The 18,487-nt window shown below is 36.4% G+C and overlaps 1 protein-coding gene across 2 annotated transcripts in view; it reads right to left on the bottom strand.

Moving 5' to 3' along the window:
• Nucleotides 1-18,487, bottom strand: part of LOC118192136 (serine/threonine-protein kinase BRSK2-like) — a 320,182-nt gene that overhangs the window by 80,837 nt on the left and 220,858 nt on the right. For both annotated transcript variants that reach the window (XM_085822811.1, XM_085822812.1), the window contains exons 6-7: nt 16,966-17,034; nt 1,637-1,783 (exon numbers count right to left, since the gene is read on the bottom strand). In XM_085822811.1, coding sequence (XP_085678937.1) covers nt 1,637-1,783; nt 16,966-17,034 — 216 coding nt within the window. The remainder of the gene's footprint in view (nt 1-1,636; nt 1,784-16,965; nt 17,035-18,487) is intronic.

The following is an 18,487-nucleotide window of genomic DNA, read 5'->3' as shown; positions in this document are numbered from 1 at the left end:
GAAACGAATATGGATCTACATCAGGTTCGACATTGTTGCCTGCGGTATCGTGAAAAGTTTGGTATCTTTGCAAACGTGCTTTAGTCCTATCGCGCAGATGTGAAGTATGCATTATAGCTGAAAGGTCTTTTGAGCAGTTTCTTTGGGAATGTACATTAGTTACATTCCTGTTGATAAAATGTTCTCTGAAAATATCTCCTGTCATTCTTGTATTAAATCTTTAAATGTGACAATGGAAAACTCCCCTTTAACTTCTCACCGCTTTCGTTCCAACCATACATTCTATGACGAATATTGCTTATATAGCTGTCTTCTGTCATTCCCTAAAGTTTTTTTCCACTTGTTCAGACTCACCCTATATTTTCGCAGTACAGTTTTCAAAAAATGGAGGTATTAGGATTCTGGAATTTTCACGGAACAATGATACAATAAATTCCAAAATATCCTTGTAAATGGATTCTTCTTCTTCAGTTGCACTACAGCCTATTACAGGCCAAGGCCGTCTCAACAACGGATCTTCTTCCAACGGATCCGATTAGTCGCTACAGTCCGCCAATAATTCCTTTTTAGAGGCCTGAAATTTGCCTCCACACTGTCTATCCATCTAGTTCGAGGTCTTCTTCTTTCCCTGGTACCCTCTACATTTGCAAAGGTCACCTTTGTAACAGGGTTCAAGATATCACATCTAAAAATATGTCCAATCCACCTGATACGTAAGGTTTGCTGACTCGGACAATATTAGGTTGTTTGTATCTTCTATATATTTCATGGTTAAACAAAATTCTCCATCTATTATTTTCTCTAAATTGGGTCATATATCTTCTGTAGTATTTTTCTTTCAAAGATTAGAAGTCCTTCTTCATCAGTTTTTGAGAATGGCCAGCGTTCACTACCATACAATATAAAAGGTCTAATAAGAGTTTTATGAAGATTAATTTTTTTCTTGAAGTTTAATTATTTAGACACCAAAAAATTCTTTGAACCACGATAACATCTATTAGCTCTAAATAATCTATTGTCATTTTCAAGTTTAATATTATTATAATTAGAGATGATAACACCGAGATATGTAAACTTTAAAACGCCCTCGAAAGTATAAGACTTTACTTGCAGTAGGAGGAGATTATGCACTTTACTATTTACTGCCTTAAATTTGTTTTACACTCATTAATGGTAAGTCCAATGTCTCTGACTGCAGACTCTAGGAAAATTAAAGTCTGCACAACTGCCTGTTTACTTCTGTCAGTAATGTCGATGGCATCAGCGTACGCTAGTAACTGTACAGGTCTTTGAAAAATGGTGCCTCTGGTTATAATTTCAGCATCTCTAATTGATTAAGAATAAAAACATTTTTTCCTTGCGCAGAAGAAAATTTCTCCTAAATTAAAATATAAAATTTTGGTCCACAGTCCCAGAACTAACTCTAGTTCATGAAGACTATACTTTTAATATGGCTCTTTTAAATGCAAATTGGAATGTAGGATTTATTACTGTAGGATTTATTACTTTAGGATTTACTATATGTAGGATTTACTACTGTAGATAATGTCTAAGCAAGTTTTCTAAATCAACCTAAACAGCATACACACAGATTACTGAAATTAATTTTGTTCTTCCGAAAAAAGAGGAAACTTACCGTCATTCTTTTTTCTGGACAGACTTCGATCATTCCCCTAAGGAGGTCCTGGCACTCTGGAGGAACAAAATGTGGAATGTGGAAAACTCCTCTCTTCACTTTCTCCAGTAACTGCCGCAGGTTATCGTCGTCGAAAGGAAGAGCACCCTGCACGGAAAAAAAAAAGAAATTCGAAATCGATAACACGCAAGGCAGTTTCGAATTAAAACTTGGCGTTCCTTCTTTCGGAGTCTGTAGAATAAATTAAGTTGACACGCCGTACTGCAAAACGAAATCTTCCAGAACAAATCCGTTTGCGTGCCGAAATTTTTCTTTTGAAATTTCTTTATTTCTAGAAGCAACGATTGTGTAATAACAAATATTTTATGCTGTTTGCATCGATTCTCAGGCATCATGACCCCCCAAATATACACATTATTGTAAATATTCGCAAATATTTATATCCCTTATTTTTTTATTGTATTATTGTTTTTATATATTGATGTAGTACTGTGCATTGCTTTGCTTATATATTTATTTATTTATTATTTTCAGGATGCAAATTGTAGGGTTTGTTTTCTGTTTAATCCAATTTGTAGTCATATTTTTAAGTTCTTAGAGTTTTCACTTCTGAGTGCAGCAAAGTTTGAATTGTAAAAAATCCTTTATATGAAACGCATGATATGAAACGCATGATTCGTTCCGGATGAGCCTTGACGACATATGGCAAATTTTATTAACTTGGAAACTTTTTAGAAGATTCGGGAAAACTCACTTTTGAATCCCTACGACCAGTTCTTCCAAAAATTCGGGCTTGACTGCTCAGAGAATTTACACATTTATTCCCCAAATTACGATAAGTGAAAGGAACGTAGATTTCAGAATGTGCTCATTTCTTACCCGTCATGGTCAGTTCTCATCGTATATGGATCGTTTTAGTATAAAAAGAAAATGGTCTTTGTCAATGAGGTGCACCCGACGACCCAGATCATAATGTAACTATCTGCTAATAGCCGGTACATCTGAGGATGCCAACTATTGGGCCATGGGCAGCGAGCATAATTAGAGAATACGAACAGAAACATAGATGCGATATGTAAAATAATACAGCTGCGAATTATTCTGCATCATTTTTTTGATACCGAGTGAATGCACGTAGTTGCAATGTTGGAAACTTTTGATGTTTGTGGTTTCTTATATTGAATCTCTGATTACCATCCTGGGGTGGGTGACTGTACGCTGCGCTGACAAGGGGTCTCCATTTAAGGATTGGTAACTGACTAGCTTTTGCCCTTTGTTTAAGTTGCGTATTACTTACTGTATATAGAACAAAAACACATATATTATAAATCTAAAGGAACCTCTTTTCATCCCTGGAATGGGTCGATAAAATGAGTACCAAGTTCGCTGCGGGGCTAAACACCGGAGGTCCTGCGACAAGCTGGCCACTTGTCCAGGACCTTGTGTATCCAGGCACAAGTTCCTGGACAAGTGGCCAGCTTGTCGCAGGATCCATCCTTGTGCATCCAGGCTAAGATGCATACGCACTCCAGAGCCCACGGTCTAGAAATCAGATATCAGGGCACTGCCGGCCATGGCTCTCTAAGGGCTGTTTGGGCCACCGAGTTTAGTTCAGTTTAGTTAACAGAACCTTTATTAACAGCACATAAGGACATAATAGAAACAATTATTGTAAGTATAGTTATTGTCCGCATTATGTGAGGATCTTGCTAGCGGCAAGAGTCTCTCGAGTTGAGATTTAAGAGCGTTCTGCTTTGTTGCTCTGTATGAAACAATCTGCAGACTGAATTAGGCACGCCTTTTTGATTTTTCGGTTGTATTGTATATCCTATACTTCGTTGCAGTTGAAACGATATCAGAGGAGGAACAGGATCATTGGTCCTTCAGCCTCCCTGAAATTGAAGTCCCTGGTCGTGACGTTATGGCTCTTGTAATGTCAAGTGGAAGTGTTACTGAACGAATGTCAGAGAATGTAATTCTCCTATCTCGTCACAGCTTGAAGCCTGCGACTTGTGGAGGACCGCATATATGAATTTCTTATCGTTGTGTGGTGCTCCGCAATCCTTAAGGGCCGTTCCCACTGGGGCTTATCTGAGCTAACGGGCACAGCTGACGTAGCTGGCCCATCTCCAAACCCACTTGTTTCCTATAGGGTAGCAAGTTGAACAATCTGAACTGCAGGCATAGCGGAGCTAGTCGACACATGTAACTGACTCCGTTAGCTCAGATAAACCCCAGTGGGAACGACCCTTTAGGGTTAGACTGTTATACTGGAATATTTTCCGCTGGTTGGGTAATTAGGCTGTTTGCTTATTTAAGAGGTTATCACATCTAGCGACGATTCCTGCTAGACGGGACTTTTCTGAGAAACGTTATTCTGGTAGTGCTGGTTTAAACGGGAGGATTCCTAGGAGAAACAGCTACGCTGGAAGCGAAGACCCGTCTAGGTAAGGGAAAGGATGCCCCGTCTACGCGGGATCTTTTGAAACCTCGCCGAAAATGTTTTGGCTGCAGCTCTGTCCCACGTAGATCAAGACCAATCAGTTCTTCTTTTGAAGGATCATATGATCCCAATCTGAGCGATAATCGATTAGTGTTTGGCGTTCAAATCTTTGTGGTAAATGAAAATGATAACTTAGTTACGTGGGTTTCCTGGAAATGTACGGGATCTGAGAATTGTCACTTTCGACGTCCAGTCCCGCGTAGCGGAAACATAATGTGATAGAGGTTTTAGTTTGCAGGAAAGCTGCCGTCCCTAGCGGCACGTAGAAGATTCCAGAGTTTATGCTACAGTATATAAATACGAGTCAGACAGCTAGGGAGTTCATTTCTTAATCAGTTGCGAGATTTAGCGGTTAGCATACCCCATCCATCTACATTATCTGCATTGACTTATTTCCAGCTGTTTATTGTGCTTATTACTTCCTTCAGTGAAGAAAATGAAGTATTGTAATCGCGAAAAATTTCGCGTACCATATTTTAATGAAAATATCCATTGTGACCAATATCGAATCCATTCATTTGAACGACTTTTTTGGGTGACATCTGCACGAACGGGCAAAATAAAGGACTGTTTTTCACAAAACAGATTGTACAATGGATTTGAAATGGATCCCGGAGGAATTTCTTCGTGACATTCATACCTTTCGTCTGTACGTAAGTAAGTGTTTACCTGGCGTAACTTAAAAACTATTAATCGTAAAACTTTGAAATTTTGTATATGGGACTGCTATAACATCTTTGTGCACTTCCCGTTTTCGTTGCAATCGGCCGTCCCAAACGTATGTATATGTATAAATACATACACCCGGCTCGATAAGCTCTGTGTTTTTATTCTTATATGTTGGTAAATAGTGTATTTTTTTGCTTTAAAAGTGATGGAATTATATTGTTTTTATGTTCCGGTTAAGATATTATGCCTCTAGTTAATCTGCGTGCACTATTTAAAAGCGTAAGTGACGGCCCTTTGTTTACATTTGAAACTGTTAGTAGTACAGTGAATCAAGTCAGTTAGTGCACCAATTTCAGTGTCTTTTTCAGTACGCCCAAAAGTTAACTTTATATTTTTGTGCATCGAAAATGTTGTCTTCCTGCCCATTGGCTGAATTGCTTGTTTTTGCGTAGAAACTCTAATTTAACTGCAAAAGTTGTTTTATTTACTGTTTTTAATCTCACCATTAGTCTCTGATATGAATTGTTTTGAAGAAAGCGGGGGGGGGAAACGTTTACCTGCAGTATCTTCATGTAGTGAATTAATTATCCGTTGTTCTAAAACAGAGGTCTTTAAACTTTGTCTACTCACGGAATACTTAGAACTGTAAGGCTTTTATGGTTTATCCATCCCAGCTTTAGAAAAAATATCTTAATATTTAAAGTAGATGTATAAGGTATTTCTCCCGCCTTCTTAGCGTGCCTTCGTGGTGTAGTGATCTGCAAGATGGTCGCGTATTCCACAGGTCTGCGGTTCGATTCCCAGCGAAGGCTTATTCTAGAAGAAGAAAGACTTGCTATTTCTTTGGATCTCAAAATGAAATGATACTATGCTGATCTCAATTTTTCACATCTCCTACTTCCAAATAACCCAATGTCTCTACAGTGGCACCCGTACTAAAAGGGTGGTGGATGATGATTCTCCACACCCAGGATTTGGCGATTGGGTCCCCTAAAAACCTCAGCCGCCCTTTCAAAAAAGGGGAAGTATATAAGATATTTCTTTCGCCTTCTTGGCGTGGCTTCGCCGTGTAGCGGTCTGCACGCTGGCGCGTATTCCAGAAGGCCGCGGCTCGATTCCCGAAGGCGTTGCTCATTTTTTACATCTCCTGCTCCTTATAGGTACTTTATGCAAAGACAATTAAAAAAAGTATTACATTTTTATTAAAACATTTTTAACATAAAATTAATGTAATTTACTCATTAATAGCATTCGCGCTCGAGGTGTCAGCTACTCTTGCATTATATTTCGAGACAGGGATGTACTTGCATTTTTTTACACAAACTGTCGAACTCGGCAACCCACGAAGGAAGCTTCTGATTCATTTTCAAAGGTAACTGATTGCATCCTTTATTTTTTTTAGTTAATAAACTAGTGTGAGTGCTTTACATTTTTCTTTTCGAATTTTTATTTTGACTCGCAGAACCCCGGGATTTCATTCGCAGAAACCCGAAGCGCCATGGAAGACAGTTTGAAGACCACTATTCTAGAAGAAGAAAGACTTGCTATTTCTTTGGATCTCAAAATGAAATGATACTATGCTGATCTCAATGGGACACTTTACACACCATATTAATAAATATTTCATGTTAAAACCAGATGTTTCATTATCACTGAAGAAACATTTTAATGTATGTCAAATTGCGGGTATTTTGATTGTTAATTAGTGAATCTGTAGGGTTTATATTTATTTTAACTAACATTTATTTTAAGTTTAAACTATCTTTCCTGTCAAGCCTTACTTTCCCCTGGAACTGCCAATGCCAGAATATGTAAATTTGAGTAGAACGCGCAAGCATTCAAATTATCAGCGGAAGTAGTATGATTTAAATAGAAGGAAACGAGTTCGGTGAGAGAGTTCTTCTTACTTCGCGAGCGCGGAGGTAGAAATCGAGAATTAAAGAACCCCGCGTTGCGGCCTATGTGCTTGGCGGGAAGTAGTTGCAATTGTTCCAGTGAGCTTCAAGTCTGCTGAATTAGCAGCCGTATTTGTAAAACGCGGTGAGTTAGTTATTTTAGAGAGCCTCGTAGTTAGAATCTTGTCTTTATTTTCTTTTCAGGTTTTTATTTTTATTTGACTGCCTAGTTGGCACAGTTTGTAAGCGTCAAGAGGACGCAATTGTAATTTAGTACGTTGAATAAAAAGGGACTTAAACCCTTTATAAGACTCTGTGGTTTATACAAGCTTTCACAGTCACCTCTTGGTTGCGTGCTAGTTAGAGACGCGCAACGTTATATTGGCGCCCGAACACTTATCGAACTGAAATGGCCGAAAATTGGACGGAAGCCGCTGGACAACACCAAGAAATGACAACGCAGTTAGAAGGATTTGGATACCTGGTCCAGACTTTGAGAGCATCAATCAAGCCAAACGTCTATTTCGACGGAAAAAATTCGGTGGCGGTATTTCTCGAAGGTATAGAAAACCACTTTCAGCTCTACCCTGTGCCTGAAAGACAAAAAGTTGCCATCGCCACATCAGCACTAAGAGGACAGGCCGCGCTATGGTGGAAAAATATAGGCAAATTTCTTCTAGGTGAATTTGGAAGCCCGACGTATACATTTGAAAATTTCAAAAAATCGTTAGTAAAGGCCTTCCCCATAGTGAAAGATCGCGCACGGCTGGAAGCCGAGCTATATAGTTTCTATCAACGGGATACAGCACAATTGACGGACTTTATTTTACGAAAAATCAAACTAACGGATATGTTGTATGGCAAGAAACCCGATGCGGAGATTATTGAAATAATATTACCAAGATTGTTACCCGCTGTCCAAGACTATTTTGAAATTAGAAACCCAACCACATTGCAGGAACTTTTCGAATTGGCGGTGAAGTTTCAAAATCGCAGAATCGCGGAAAGAGCGAGAGGGGAAACATATTCTCAAAGTACCAGAAGGAAGGAGGAAACAAGAAATGGAAATCGCTCATATGGGGGAAAGAACTATCAAGCTAACGCATCGAAACTCGAAGGTCAAGGCCCAAAAAGGAAATTTGAAAATAAGCATCCGCGTACCCAGAAGACACAGATTGAAAGGAAAGCTTTAAACGACTAGAGGGGCCTGTGAAAGGGAGGGTCCAGACCCCGGAAGTTTTAGAAAAACCCTCAAATAGACATCTAAATACAGTCATCGTAAAAAACTCACAGCTACCAATTATACAAGTCCTGGTTGGCGATGTACCAGTAGAAGCCCTCATCGATACAGGGGCAGAAGGAAATTTCATGAGTGAAAAGTTCTTCAAAAAGAATTTTTATAGGATACGACTCTTTAAAACCAGAAATACGGAAATTATAACGGCGCAAGGAAAAACATGTCACTGCATCGGAAAAGTATCATTAAACGTACAGGTAAAAGAGGAAAATCTCAAAGTATTAATTTTTGTGGTGAAACACCTCCAACACTCTCTTATTTTAGGTATGGACTTTTTAAGGGCCGCGAGGGCCAAATTAAATTTTCAAGATAGTTCCGTGGTGCTGGAGATGGACCAGAGGGTGGTGGAACCGGTGGAGACACCTGAATTGGACCTTAGCCATTTGAATGACCAGGAAAGTAAAGCAATACAGCAAGTGGTGAGTAATTTTTCTCATTTGTTTTCAGAAAAACCGGGAAACTGTCAGATCGTGACTCACAAGATTCAATTAAATGCCGAAAAACCTTGTAGGACTAAACCTTATTGCTATGACAAACAAAAAGACGTAATCATCGAAGAACATATTCAGGAGATGTTAAAGAATAAAATAATAACGCCCATAAATAGTGAGTACGCGAGTCCAGTCGTACTATGTAGGAAAAAGAACGAGTTTCCTCCTTCGGATAAAAGGGCTTGGAGGTTTGCTATCGATTACAGAAAACTAAATAGCATTACTAAATTTCCAGTTTACCCTTTGCCGGTTATAGACGAGATCATTAGACAGATCAAATCGACGAGATATATGTCTACTTTGGACTTAACGTCTGGCTACTATCAAATAGCTATGAGACCCGAAGATATACATAAAACCGCGTTTATAACAAAATCGGGCACTTATGCATTTTTACGCATGCCTTTTGGGTTGTGTGGGGCCCCATCAACATTCCAGAGAGCTATGGACATTGTTCTAAAGCCTGTCCTAGGAAAATCAACTTTAATTTATCTAGATGATATAATTATAACGAGTAGTACGTTGGAACAACACGTTAATGACCTCGAACAAGTTTTTAAATTATTAAAAGAGGCCGGTCTTACAATTAACGCCTCAAAATGCAAGTTCGCAACTAAAGAACTTAAATATCTCGGTTATAAAATTTCACAAAAGGGTATAGAAACGCAAGATTCAAAAATAAAAGCTATAAGAATTTCCCACCGCCCAACACCGCCAAGAAACTTTCGTCTTTCCTTGGACTATGTTCTTACTATCGATCTTTCATAAAATATTTCGCTAATATTGTTGAACCACTCTTAGTAATCAAAAGAAAAAAGAGTAAATTTACGTGGACAGCGGAAGCAAACACAGCTTTTGAAAGATTAATAGAAGCGCTTATTAATGCCCCTGTTTTAAAATTCCCTGAGGGGGACGAAAACCTGGAAATTACGGCAGATGCATCAGACTATGCGGTGGGTGCGGTTCTTATGCAAAATAACCATCCGCTGGCATTTTTTAGTAAAACATTGAATCAAACACAAAGGAATTATACAGCTACAGAAAGAGAAACATTAGCCGTATTAATGGCTGTACACAAATTTCGAGTTTATTTCGGCAAATCGCCAGTAACAGTCTTTTCGGATCATGCGGCTGTTGGTAGACTTTACTCGGGAAAAAACCTAACGCCCAGGTTAATAAGATGGGCTTTAAAACTCCAAGAATATAATATCACAATAAAATATAAACCGGGTAAGGAAAACAATGTAGCTGACGCACTTTCTCGTATAAAACTGGACGATGAAGGTAATGAACTTAAATGCGCTGTGTTGACTTCAAAAATTTTAGATTCTAGAGATACGGTTATTACCGAACTGAAAGCTGATCCTGAATTTGGAAATATCTATGCTTATTTGAAAGACCCCGAAGGCTTTGAGCATACAGATATCGATGCGACAAGAAATAGAGCAAAAAACTATGAAATAATAGATAATTTATTATTCTATACGAAAACAACGAACGAAAATCTTGAGTATAAGCCAGTCATCCCAGCCTCGCTTCGATTAAGCATTTTGAAGGAGTTGCACGAAAAAAAAAAACAGCGGGCCACCTCGGGGTCAGAAAGACTTTAAAAAGGGTACGCGAGGCGGTATATTTCCCGCAATTATACAAAATAGTAACGGCGTATGTCAGGTCCTGCAATCAATGTCAGTTAATAAATGATATTAATTACAGCCCGGCCGGGTACTTAAATAGCATTCGCGCTACATTTCCGAATGAAATTTTAGGCATAGATCTCCTTGGTCCCTTCCCCCAGAGCGAGTTAAATAAAAATCGTTTTCTTTTAGTAATAGTAGATCATTTTTCAAAATGGATAGAAATTGTTCCACTTAAACGCGCGTCAGCCAAAACAGTCGCAGATGCATTCTTACACAGATACATTTTAAAATACGGTGCACCGATAAAAGTCATTAGCGATAACGGGAAACAATTCATTAGTCAAATATTTGAAAACATATGCAATGGACTTGATATACGCCATATCAAAATGGTTCCGTATAGACCACAGGCTAACATAGCAGAAAGAGTTAATAAAAACATTGTAAAAATAATTCGCAGTTACGTTAGCACACATCACAAGCGCTGGGATGGCTACATAAATGAATTAGCTTATGCTTTAAGAACGGCACATCATGATACTACGGGAAAAACTCCAGCAGAATTATTTTTAGGCAGAAAGTTAATTACGCCTTTAGATAAATTATTCTTTGTGCAACAAAGAGAGCAGGAATTTAAACAAAAGGACGTGCAAAAGCTAATTGATCAGGCGCTTAAAACCTCGGATACGGCAAGAAATAGGCAGAAAATTTATTATGATAGAAAACGCCGTGAAGCAGATTTTAAAGTTGGGGATAAAGTATTGAAACGGAAATTTTCTTTATCAAGTGCCCCAGACAATTTTATGGCAAAGCTAGCTCCAAAGTTTGAAGGCCCCTATGTAATTCAGGAAATCAAAGGAGTAGTCTTATATCTTAAAAACGAGAGAGGGGAAATCTGTAAAGCAAGTCCCGACCAGGTGAAAAAATACTATAATCCCAATGATTTTGAAATCCTTAAAAGTTTCTTGCAGGACTCAAGTCTAAACGAAATAGAAGGGCCAGAGACTGCAACAACTATTCCACCACCCAAGAAACGGAGAACTGAAGAGAGACCTAGCACTTCTACAACCCGGACGTCGGTATCAAAAAGAAAAAATGAGTTTCAAACTCCGGCGTTTAAGAAAAACAAAAATACAGATGAACCGGGTAAAGAAACCGTGGTAAAGACGAAAACACCACCTACAAAAGATGGCAGGAGAAATTACACATCAAGGAGAACGCGCACACGGCCACAGAGTCAGGTGCCAGCAAGGCCGCCGTTCCGGAAACTGAAACGCCAACAGGAGGCACAAAAATACGACGAACAGAAGAAATTCAAGAAGGACTCCAGACCGGAGGACGTCAAGACCAGCCGTCCCAGGCAGAAACGCAAAGGACAACAACCAGACGATTACTCCGTCAAGAGGCCAGCATGTAGAGGACGCAAAAGAAAGATCAACGGGGACGACACGCGGAGATCAACAAGGAGAAGATTGACATCCATGACACCTCTAACTTGGGATCAATTTTGTCAAAAACGGATGACGGAGTTTCAAGCATCGAAAACTCAAAGATAAGTTAAAACCTTCTATAATTTTTTTTTCTCTTTTGTTCCGAAATGTTATGCATAAGTACGAAGTTCTATGTTTTGACGAAAGTCAATATGTCTCGGTTGAGACTTAGTTTTGTTTTACTTTATTTTGCTAAGGCAAAAGTATTATTTTCTTTAAGTGTAAAAGCTAAAAACAAGCATTTTCTGTTGGTCGAAAGACTAATTCTGTTATGTTAAAGCCAAAATTTGGCCGAAGATAAAAATAACTTCGTATTCTTGTATTAATAAGAATTTTAGTTCCAGTGCCGCCAGCTTGGCGAAGAATGAGTAAAGTAAAAATTTATTTTCTCTTATTCATTTTATGGTAAATTGTAAAAAGCATATGTAGTAAACTTTTGTAAATGTATGTAAATACTTGCATGTTATGTAAAAGTAGAATTTAGTCTAGAAGCATAAAATTGTAGATGCTAAAAGTGAATGCTTAAAAGCAATGAAGTCAAAATTTAAGTATTAAACTGTAAAGTCATGCTTTAGAGCGAAGCCTGCATGTTTAAAGATGAATGAGGGGGAAGCTAGAATGAATGTGTTTTGTAGGGTTCTCCACCTACATTTGAATTTTTAAGACTGTTAAAGTAGCTCATTGAGTTGTAGAATGTCGAGTAAGGTGTGTCTATTTGGTTGTTGAATTCTAACAAATCATGGTGGTTAGGGGAAGTGTTGTAAGACTAAAACACGAATATTCCCGTTTGACACCACACACGGTGGAGAGCCAGGGTAAAGTTAAATTAATGCTTGAAAAATTGAATGAATGTGAAGTAAGCAATAACTAAGAAAAACGAAACGTTAAAAACAAAAATTTATTGTGTCAAGAAAGTGTAAATTATAATGTATGTAGAAAGATACTGATACTTATTCCTTCCAGATGCTGGAAGGAAAGACCAAGATTGATTGATGAAGTCCAGGAAAAGTTGCTGTAAGAAGAAAGCTTTGTAACGACTAACAGAATTTTAATTGTTACATAAGATTTTGTGTAAACGAGGCTTTCGCCAGTTAGTTCAGAATTAGATAAACTTACAACAGGTCGTTTGTAGGACCTGCTTCCAAGTTTTCCAAATTCTGGCAGCGGCAAATGTAGGGTTTATATTTATTTTAACTAACATTTATTTTAAGTTTAAACTATCTTTCCTGTCAAGCCTTACTTTCTCCTGGAACTGCCAATGCCAGAATATGTAAATTTGAGTAGAACGCGCAAGCATTCAAATTATCAGCGGAAGTAGTATGATTTAAATAGAAGGAAACGAGTTCGGTGAGAGAGTTCTTCTTACTTCGCGAGCGCGGAGGTAGAAATCGAGAATTAAAGAACCCCGCGTTGCGGCCTATGTGCTTGGCGGGAAGTAGTTGCAATTGTTCCAGTGAGCTTCAAGTCTGCTGAATTAGCAGCCGTATTTGTAAAACGCGGTGAGTTAGTTATTTTAGAGAGCCTCGTAGTTAGAATCTTGTCTTTATTTTCTTTTCAGGTTTTTATTTTTATTTGACTGCCGAGTTGGCACAGTTTGTAAGCGTCAAGAGGACGCAATTGTAATTTAGTACGTTGAATAAAAAGGGACTTAAACCCTTTATAAGACTCTGTGGTTTATACAAGCTTTCACAGTCACCTCTTGGTTGCGTGCTAGTTAGAGGCGCGCAACGTTATAAATCTTTGCACTTGTAATGTACAGTGCTTTCTAAAAATTCTTCCTACATTTATCATCACTATGGCTCTGTACTAACGCACGCATTTCAGTGAAATAAAATTTATGCTGCACATCAGATTCCAAAGTTTTAGCTGGCAAAAATGTATGCTAAGAGGACCATGTGCCCACAAGCCAATTCTTGATTCCAAGATAGCATTCATCACACCTTGCGTTTGGCGCTTTATAGTAATTATCTGTGGGTTTTGCGCCAATAACCTCGCTCTCACTCACTGACCCCAGATAGCATCGATTAAAAAAAAAGCACAATGCCAGGTACACAGAGTTAAATCTTGCGCTGATGCGTCGAAAGTTCAGTATCCCATATACAAACAAAACATACAAAAATATAAAAGTAAAAACATACAAAAAGATAAAAGTAAAAAGCACAATGCCAGGTACCCAGAGTTAAAATTTTGCGCTGATGCGTCAAAAGTTCAGCATCCCATATACAAACAAAACATACAAAAAGATAAAAGTAAAAACACACAAAAAGATAAAAGTAAAAACACACAAAAAGATAAAAGTAAAAAGCACAATGCCAGGTACCCAGAGATAAAATCTTGCGCTGATGCGACGAAAGTTCAGCATCCCATATACAAACAAAACATACAAAAAGATAAAAGTAAAAAGCACAATGCCAGGTACCCAGAGTTAAAATCTTGCGCTGATGCATCGAAAGTTCAGCATCCCATATACAACAAAACATACAAAAAAGTAAAAACACACAAAAAGATAAAAGTAAAAAGCACAATGCCAGGTACTTACAGTTAAAATCTTGCGCTGATGCGACGAAAGTTCAGCATCTCATATACCAACAAAATATACAAAAAGATAAAAGTAAAAAATATACAAAAGGATAAAAGTAAGAACCAGAAAATCAGGTATCCAGAGTTAAAATCTTGCGTTGATGCGCCGAAAGTTCAGCATCCCATATACAAACAAAACATATAAAAAGATAAAAGTAAAAACATACAAAAAGATAAAAGTAAAAACATTCAAAAAGATAAAAATATATAGCACAATGCCAGGTACCCAGAGTTAAAATCTTGCGTTGATGCGCCGAAAGTTCAGCATCCCATATACAAACAAAACATACAAAAAGATAAAATTTTAAAAAAAATCTGAAAGTTTTCAGATTTTATATTACGCCCAAAAGGCGTTTTAACGTTTTGCGTGTTACCTTTATTTATTAAACATGTTACCTTTATTTATTATTCTTCGCACTTAAACCATAAAATTAAATCAACAGCACTATCGCAAACTATTTAAAAGAGCATATTTTTAGAACTTCTGATACACAGTCTCGCGCGCTGGAGATAAAAATGTTTTTATTTTCGTACAGTGTTGCCATTGCTCGCTTTGAAATCGTTCTTAATTAAAACTCATAAATGCTTTACAAACTATAAAACAGATAATAAGATAACTTCCAAATTTGGGCTTCCGGATGCCCATATTCGGGTGGAGACGTACGTTATTCAAAATGGTATGTTGTTTTATCACAATGCGAGAAACATACTTACATTTATGCAGGTTATTCATTATTTCATTTCTTTAAAAATAATACATGGCTCTAATATTTGGTGGCAACAATTTAAAAAGTGATTCGCCGTTTATAGTGAATAAACGTAAAATGCCAAAACGAACTTGATCGTCTTTCTGGGCAAATTGTCCCTTTGGACTAATAATATAATTTAAAATTGCATGTAAGTGTTTTTGGAGACAGAAAATATGGTGGGCTTATCGTGAAGTGGCCGTCAAAGGACAAGCAAAGAGACGAATGACCGATTGAGGGAAAGCATTGCCATGATTCACACAGATGTTGCACAATTATTAGTCCAAAAGGCTTCAAATGACTGTCATTCAGAATGATCCTAAATAGTATGGACTGCAGCAGAGATAACTCCAACACTCTTCGCTGAATGGATCTCCGCTGGTTACTCATAATGCTGTCCGTTCCAATACCTGGCCAACCATCTCTTTGCTTGTTCACGGCTGGCTACTTTACGTTAAATCCGAGATCTCTCCTATCTCCGAAGAATTTGCAAATTATTTCTCAATGAGTTTTACTTTGAAGCCTTTTACTTCCTTGTACAAAATAAAGGTAGTATTGTAATCAAGCAAATTTCCGAGTATCGTATTTCAACTAAAATATCCATTTTGACCGCTATCGAATGCAATTTAACAATGGTTTTGCGTGACATCCGTAAGTAAGGACAGAATAAAAGACTCTTTTCCTCCAAACAAATTATAAAACTGATTTGAAATAAACTCAGAATAGATTTTTATGGCGTCTGTACGTACGTATGTATGTATCTCGCAAAACTGAACAACGAGTAGCCTCAGAACCTTGAAATTTTGTATATAGGACTGCTATAACATGTAGCTGTGCACCTCCTATTTTGGTTACAATCGGCAGCACCAAAAGTATATATATATATATATATATATATATCCACTCTGTTTTATACTTATATGTTGGTAAATTTTGCATTTTCGGCTTTTAAAATGATTGAATTATGTCATTCTTATCTTTCGGTTAAGTTTTTTGTGCCTTTAATTAATCTGCATGCTATAGTTGCAGAACTATGAAGAATTTAAAAGTTGTTTAAGTTTAGCTAAGGCTTATTTTTTTTAACCATAACAGCCATATTCGTTTACATTTGAACTTAGCATAATAGTGAATTAAGTCAGTTTCAGTACCTTCAGGGTGTTTTTGCCATGTGGACCAAAATTTTTAGTTTTGTGCACCGTAAAATCTGCGTTCTTGCTTGTTTTTGCGTAGAAATGTAACTTTAATTGCAAAAAATTTTTTTAAATTGTTTTAACTGTATTTGTTGATTTATGTTTTTCTGCATCTTTCAATTTTTAATGAAGATATTTTGAGTTTTTATGAATTTTTGTCTTGCCGCGAATTGAGAATTTAATTAATTGAATGAGAAATATATCTCTGATGAAATAAGTTTAAGTGAAATGCAGGAAAAATGCGTATAATTTAATATTCCGTACAAGGAAGTCATGTGGTGTACACATCAGATTTTTTGATACACTGTGCTCAACTTTCAAAGCACCAATATGCACGATTTCAGCGCTACGTATTAAATCACATACTCATCACAGTACACGGCATGTTCCACATCTTCTCCTGAATCAGTGCTATATTGTAATCACATAATTACTCGCAGTCACATGATCCTTTCATGATGGAATATTGCCAGGTAAAATTTCAAAGACAACAAAAGAGGCACAAATGTTATTTTATTGAAATATATTTGTTCGTTCCAAATCTATAATGAATTTATAACAAGCAAGGAGGAGATTTGGAAAATCCCTTGAGCTCATAGGCTTTTTATCTAAATCCCGAGAGAAACACGAAATTTTGCTTAATATATACTTGGCGTTCACAAAACTTTCTCTTATTAGTAATATTAATTAATTTTTTCAAGCTACAAATGTTACTCATTAGGATAAAATTAGTCTTCTCATTCCAAGAGTACTTCACAGTTACAGTGTTATTATTTTATGACAAATATGTTTTGCTAATAAGAGCCAATTCTTAAATTATTTCATACTTACTACTAACAAAGCGTATAGTATTACACCGCAGCTCCATACATCAGCACGTCTTCCATCATACTTCTCTCCCTAATTAAAAGAATGTAAATATGTAAGAAAGCTGCAATAAAAAATAATTACCTCTATCATTGCACTTAAAAAATTACTGTTGTAAAGAAGAATAAAAATTACCAATGAAAATATTTGAAATAACATTTTGTGAGAATTCTCTCATTCTTTTGTGCACGTGCGTTTTTTTAATCGGATTCAGAAAGGTAATAATAATTCACAGTAATAGTTTTACAATTTTATATTATAAAATGAAGGTAAAAATTTACAATTGGATGCTCCTTGTTTTTTGGTGATTCCTTTTTAACGTCAAGATCGGTCCCAGGAAGGCACAATTTCAAGATGGCCGCTACACAGAGCCAAAATAAGAAGTCAAAGAATTGCACAAACTCTGCTTCCATGTACACATCGATCTATTTTCACTTTAAAAAACATCAGAGAATTGCATAAACTAAGCATTGGGCACTGTCTTAACTTTGTCCCTCTACACATCGATCTATTTTCACTTAAAAATACTCAGGAAGCTAAAACAAAGTTAAAACTATCATGGTGACCAGGAATGAGGTTTCATCGCCAAAATTGAACAAAATTAGAAAAAATTAATTTTTCTAAGCCAAACTTTTAGATTAGAAGATAATTTCTTTTATATAATTAGTGCATTTATTTATTTTAAATCATTCAAGATTTAAAAACAAGGCATATAATAAGTCCTATATTAATTATTAATATAAAAGATTTCCAAATAAATCACAGACGATGTCAATTACGCTGATCCAGAAAGCTAAAAAGGTAAAATTATGTCAGCAATCAGTATAGCAAATTTTGGAGCAAATATATGTATATTTGCTCCAAAATATATGTATAATTTTTTATATGTAAAGTATAAAAAATCTATCTTTTAAATAATAAATTAATAATAGCCCTTTAACTCCCGTCTTCATTCGAAAAATAATAATAACATTTCTGGACTGCGTCATTTCTGGATTAATGAATACCACGAAGCTTGCGTAACGCTGATGATTTAGTAATTGGGAACATAAACTCTGAGAACTGAAACATTCCTAACTCAAATTGAAACCTTCTTCTTACATACGGGCTCACTCTTTTTTGATACTTCTTATATATTTATATTAGGAGATAATATAATCAATATTTCTTTAGCAAATAAATTCAATTTACATTCAAGTTACTTTAAAACAATTTTCGGAATTAAACTTACTAACTATGGATTCACTCTTTTTAGATAATTGTACTAAAATTAAACTTAGGATGTAATATAATCAATATTTCTTTAGTATATATATATATATATATAATAATTTATTTATATATATAAACGATAAGTATTATTATTATTGCTTTTTCTCTTGATTCTTAAAATCATCTGATTCAAAGAATGTATACAAAAAAGCCAGTTACTAAAAACTATGTAGTTTGATTTGAAACATTTTTCTGCTATTGCGGATGAGGTTAC

Source organism: Stegodyphus dumicola, chromosome 8 (assembly GCF_044657685.1).
Source record: "Stegodyphus dumicola isolate Sdum_Otavi_A_Nest chromosome 8, ASM4465768v1".
Taxonomy (NCBI): Eukaryota; Metazoa; Arthropoda; class Arachnida; order Araneae; family Eresidae; genus Stegodyphus; species Stegodyphus dumicola.
This window is presented reverse-complemented; position numbering and strand designations above follow the sequence as displayed.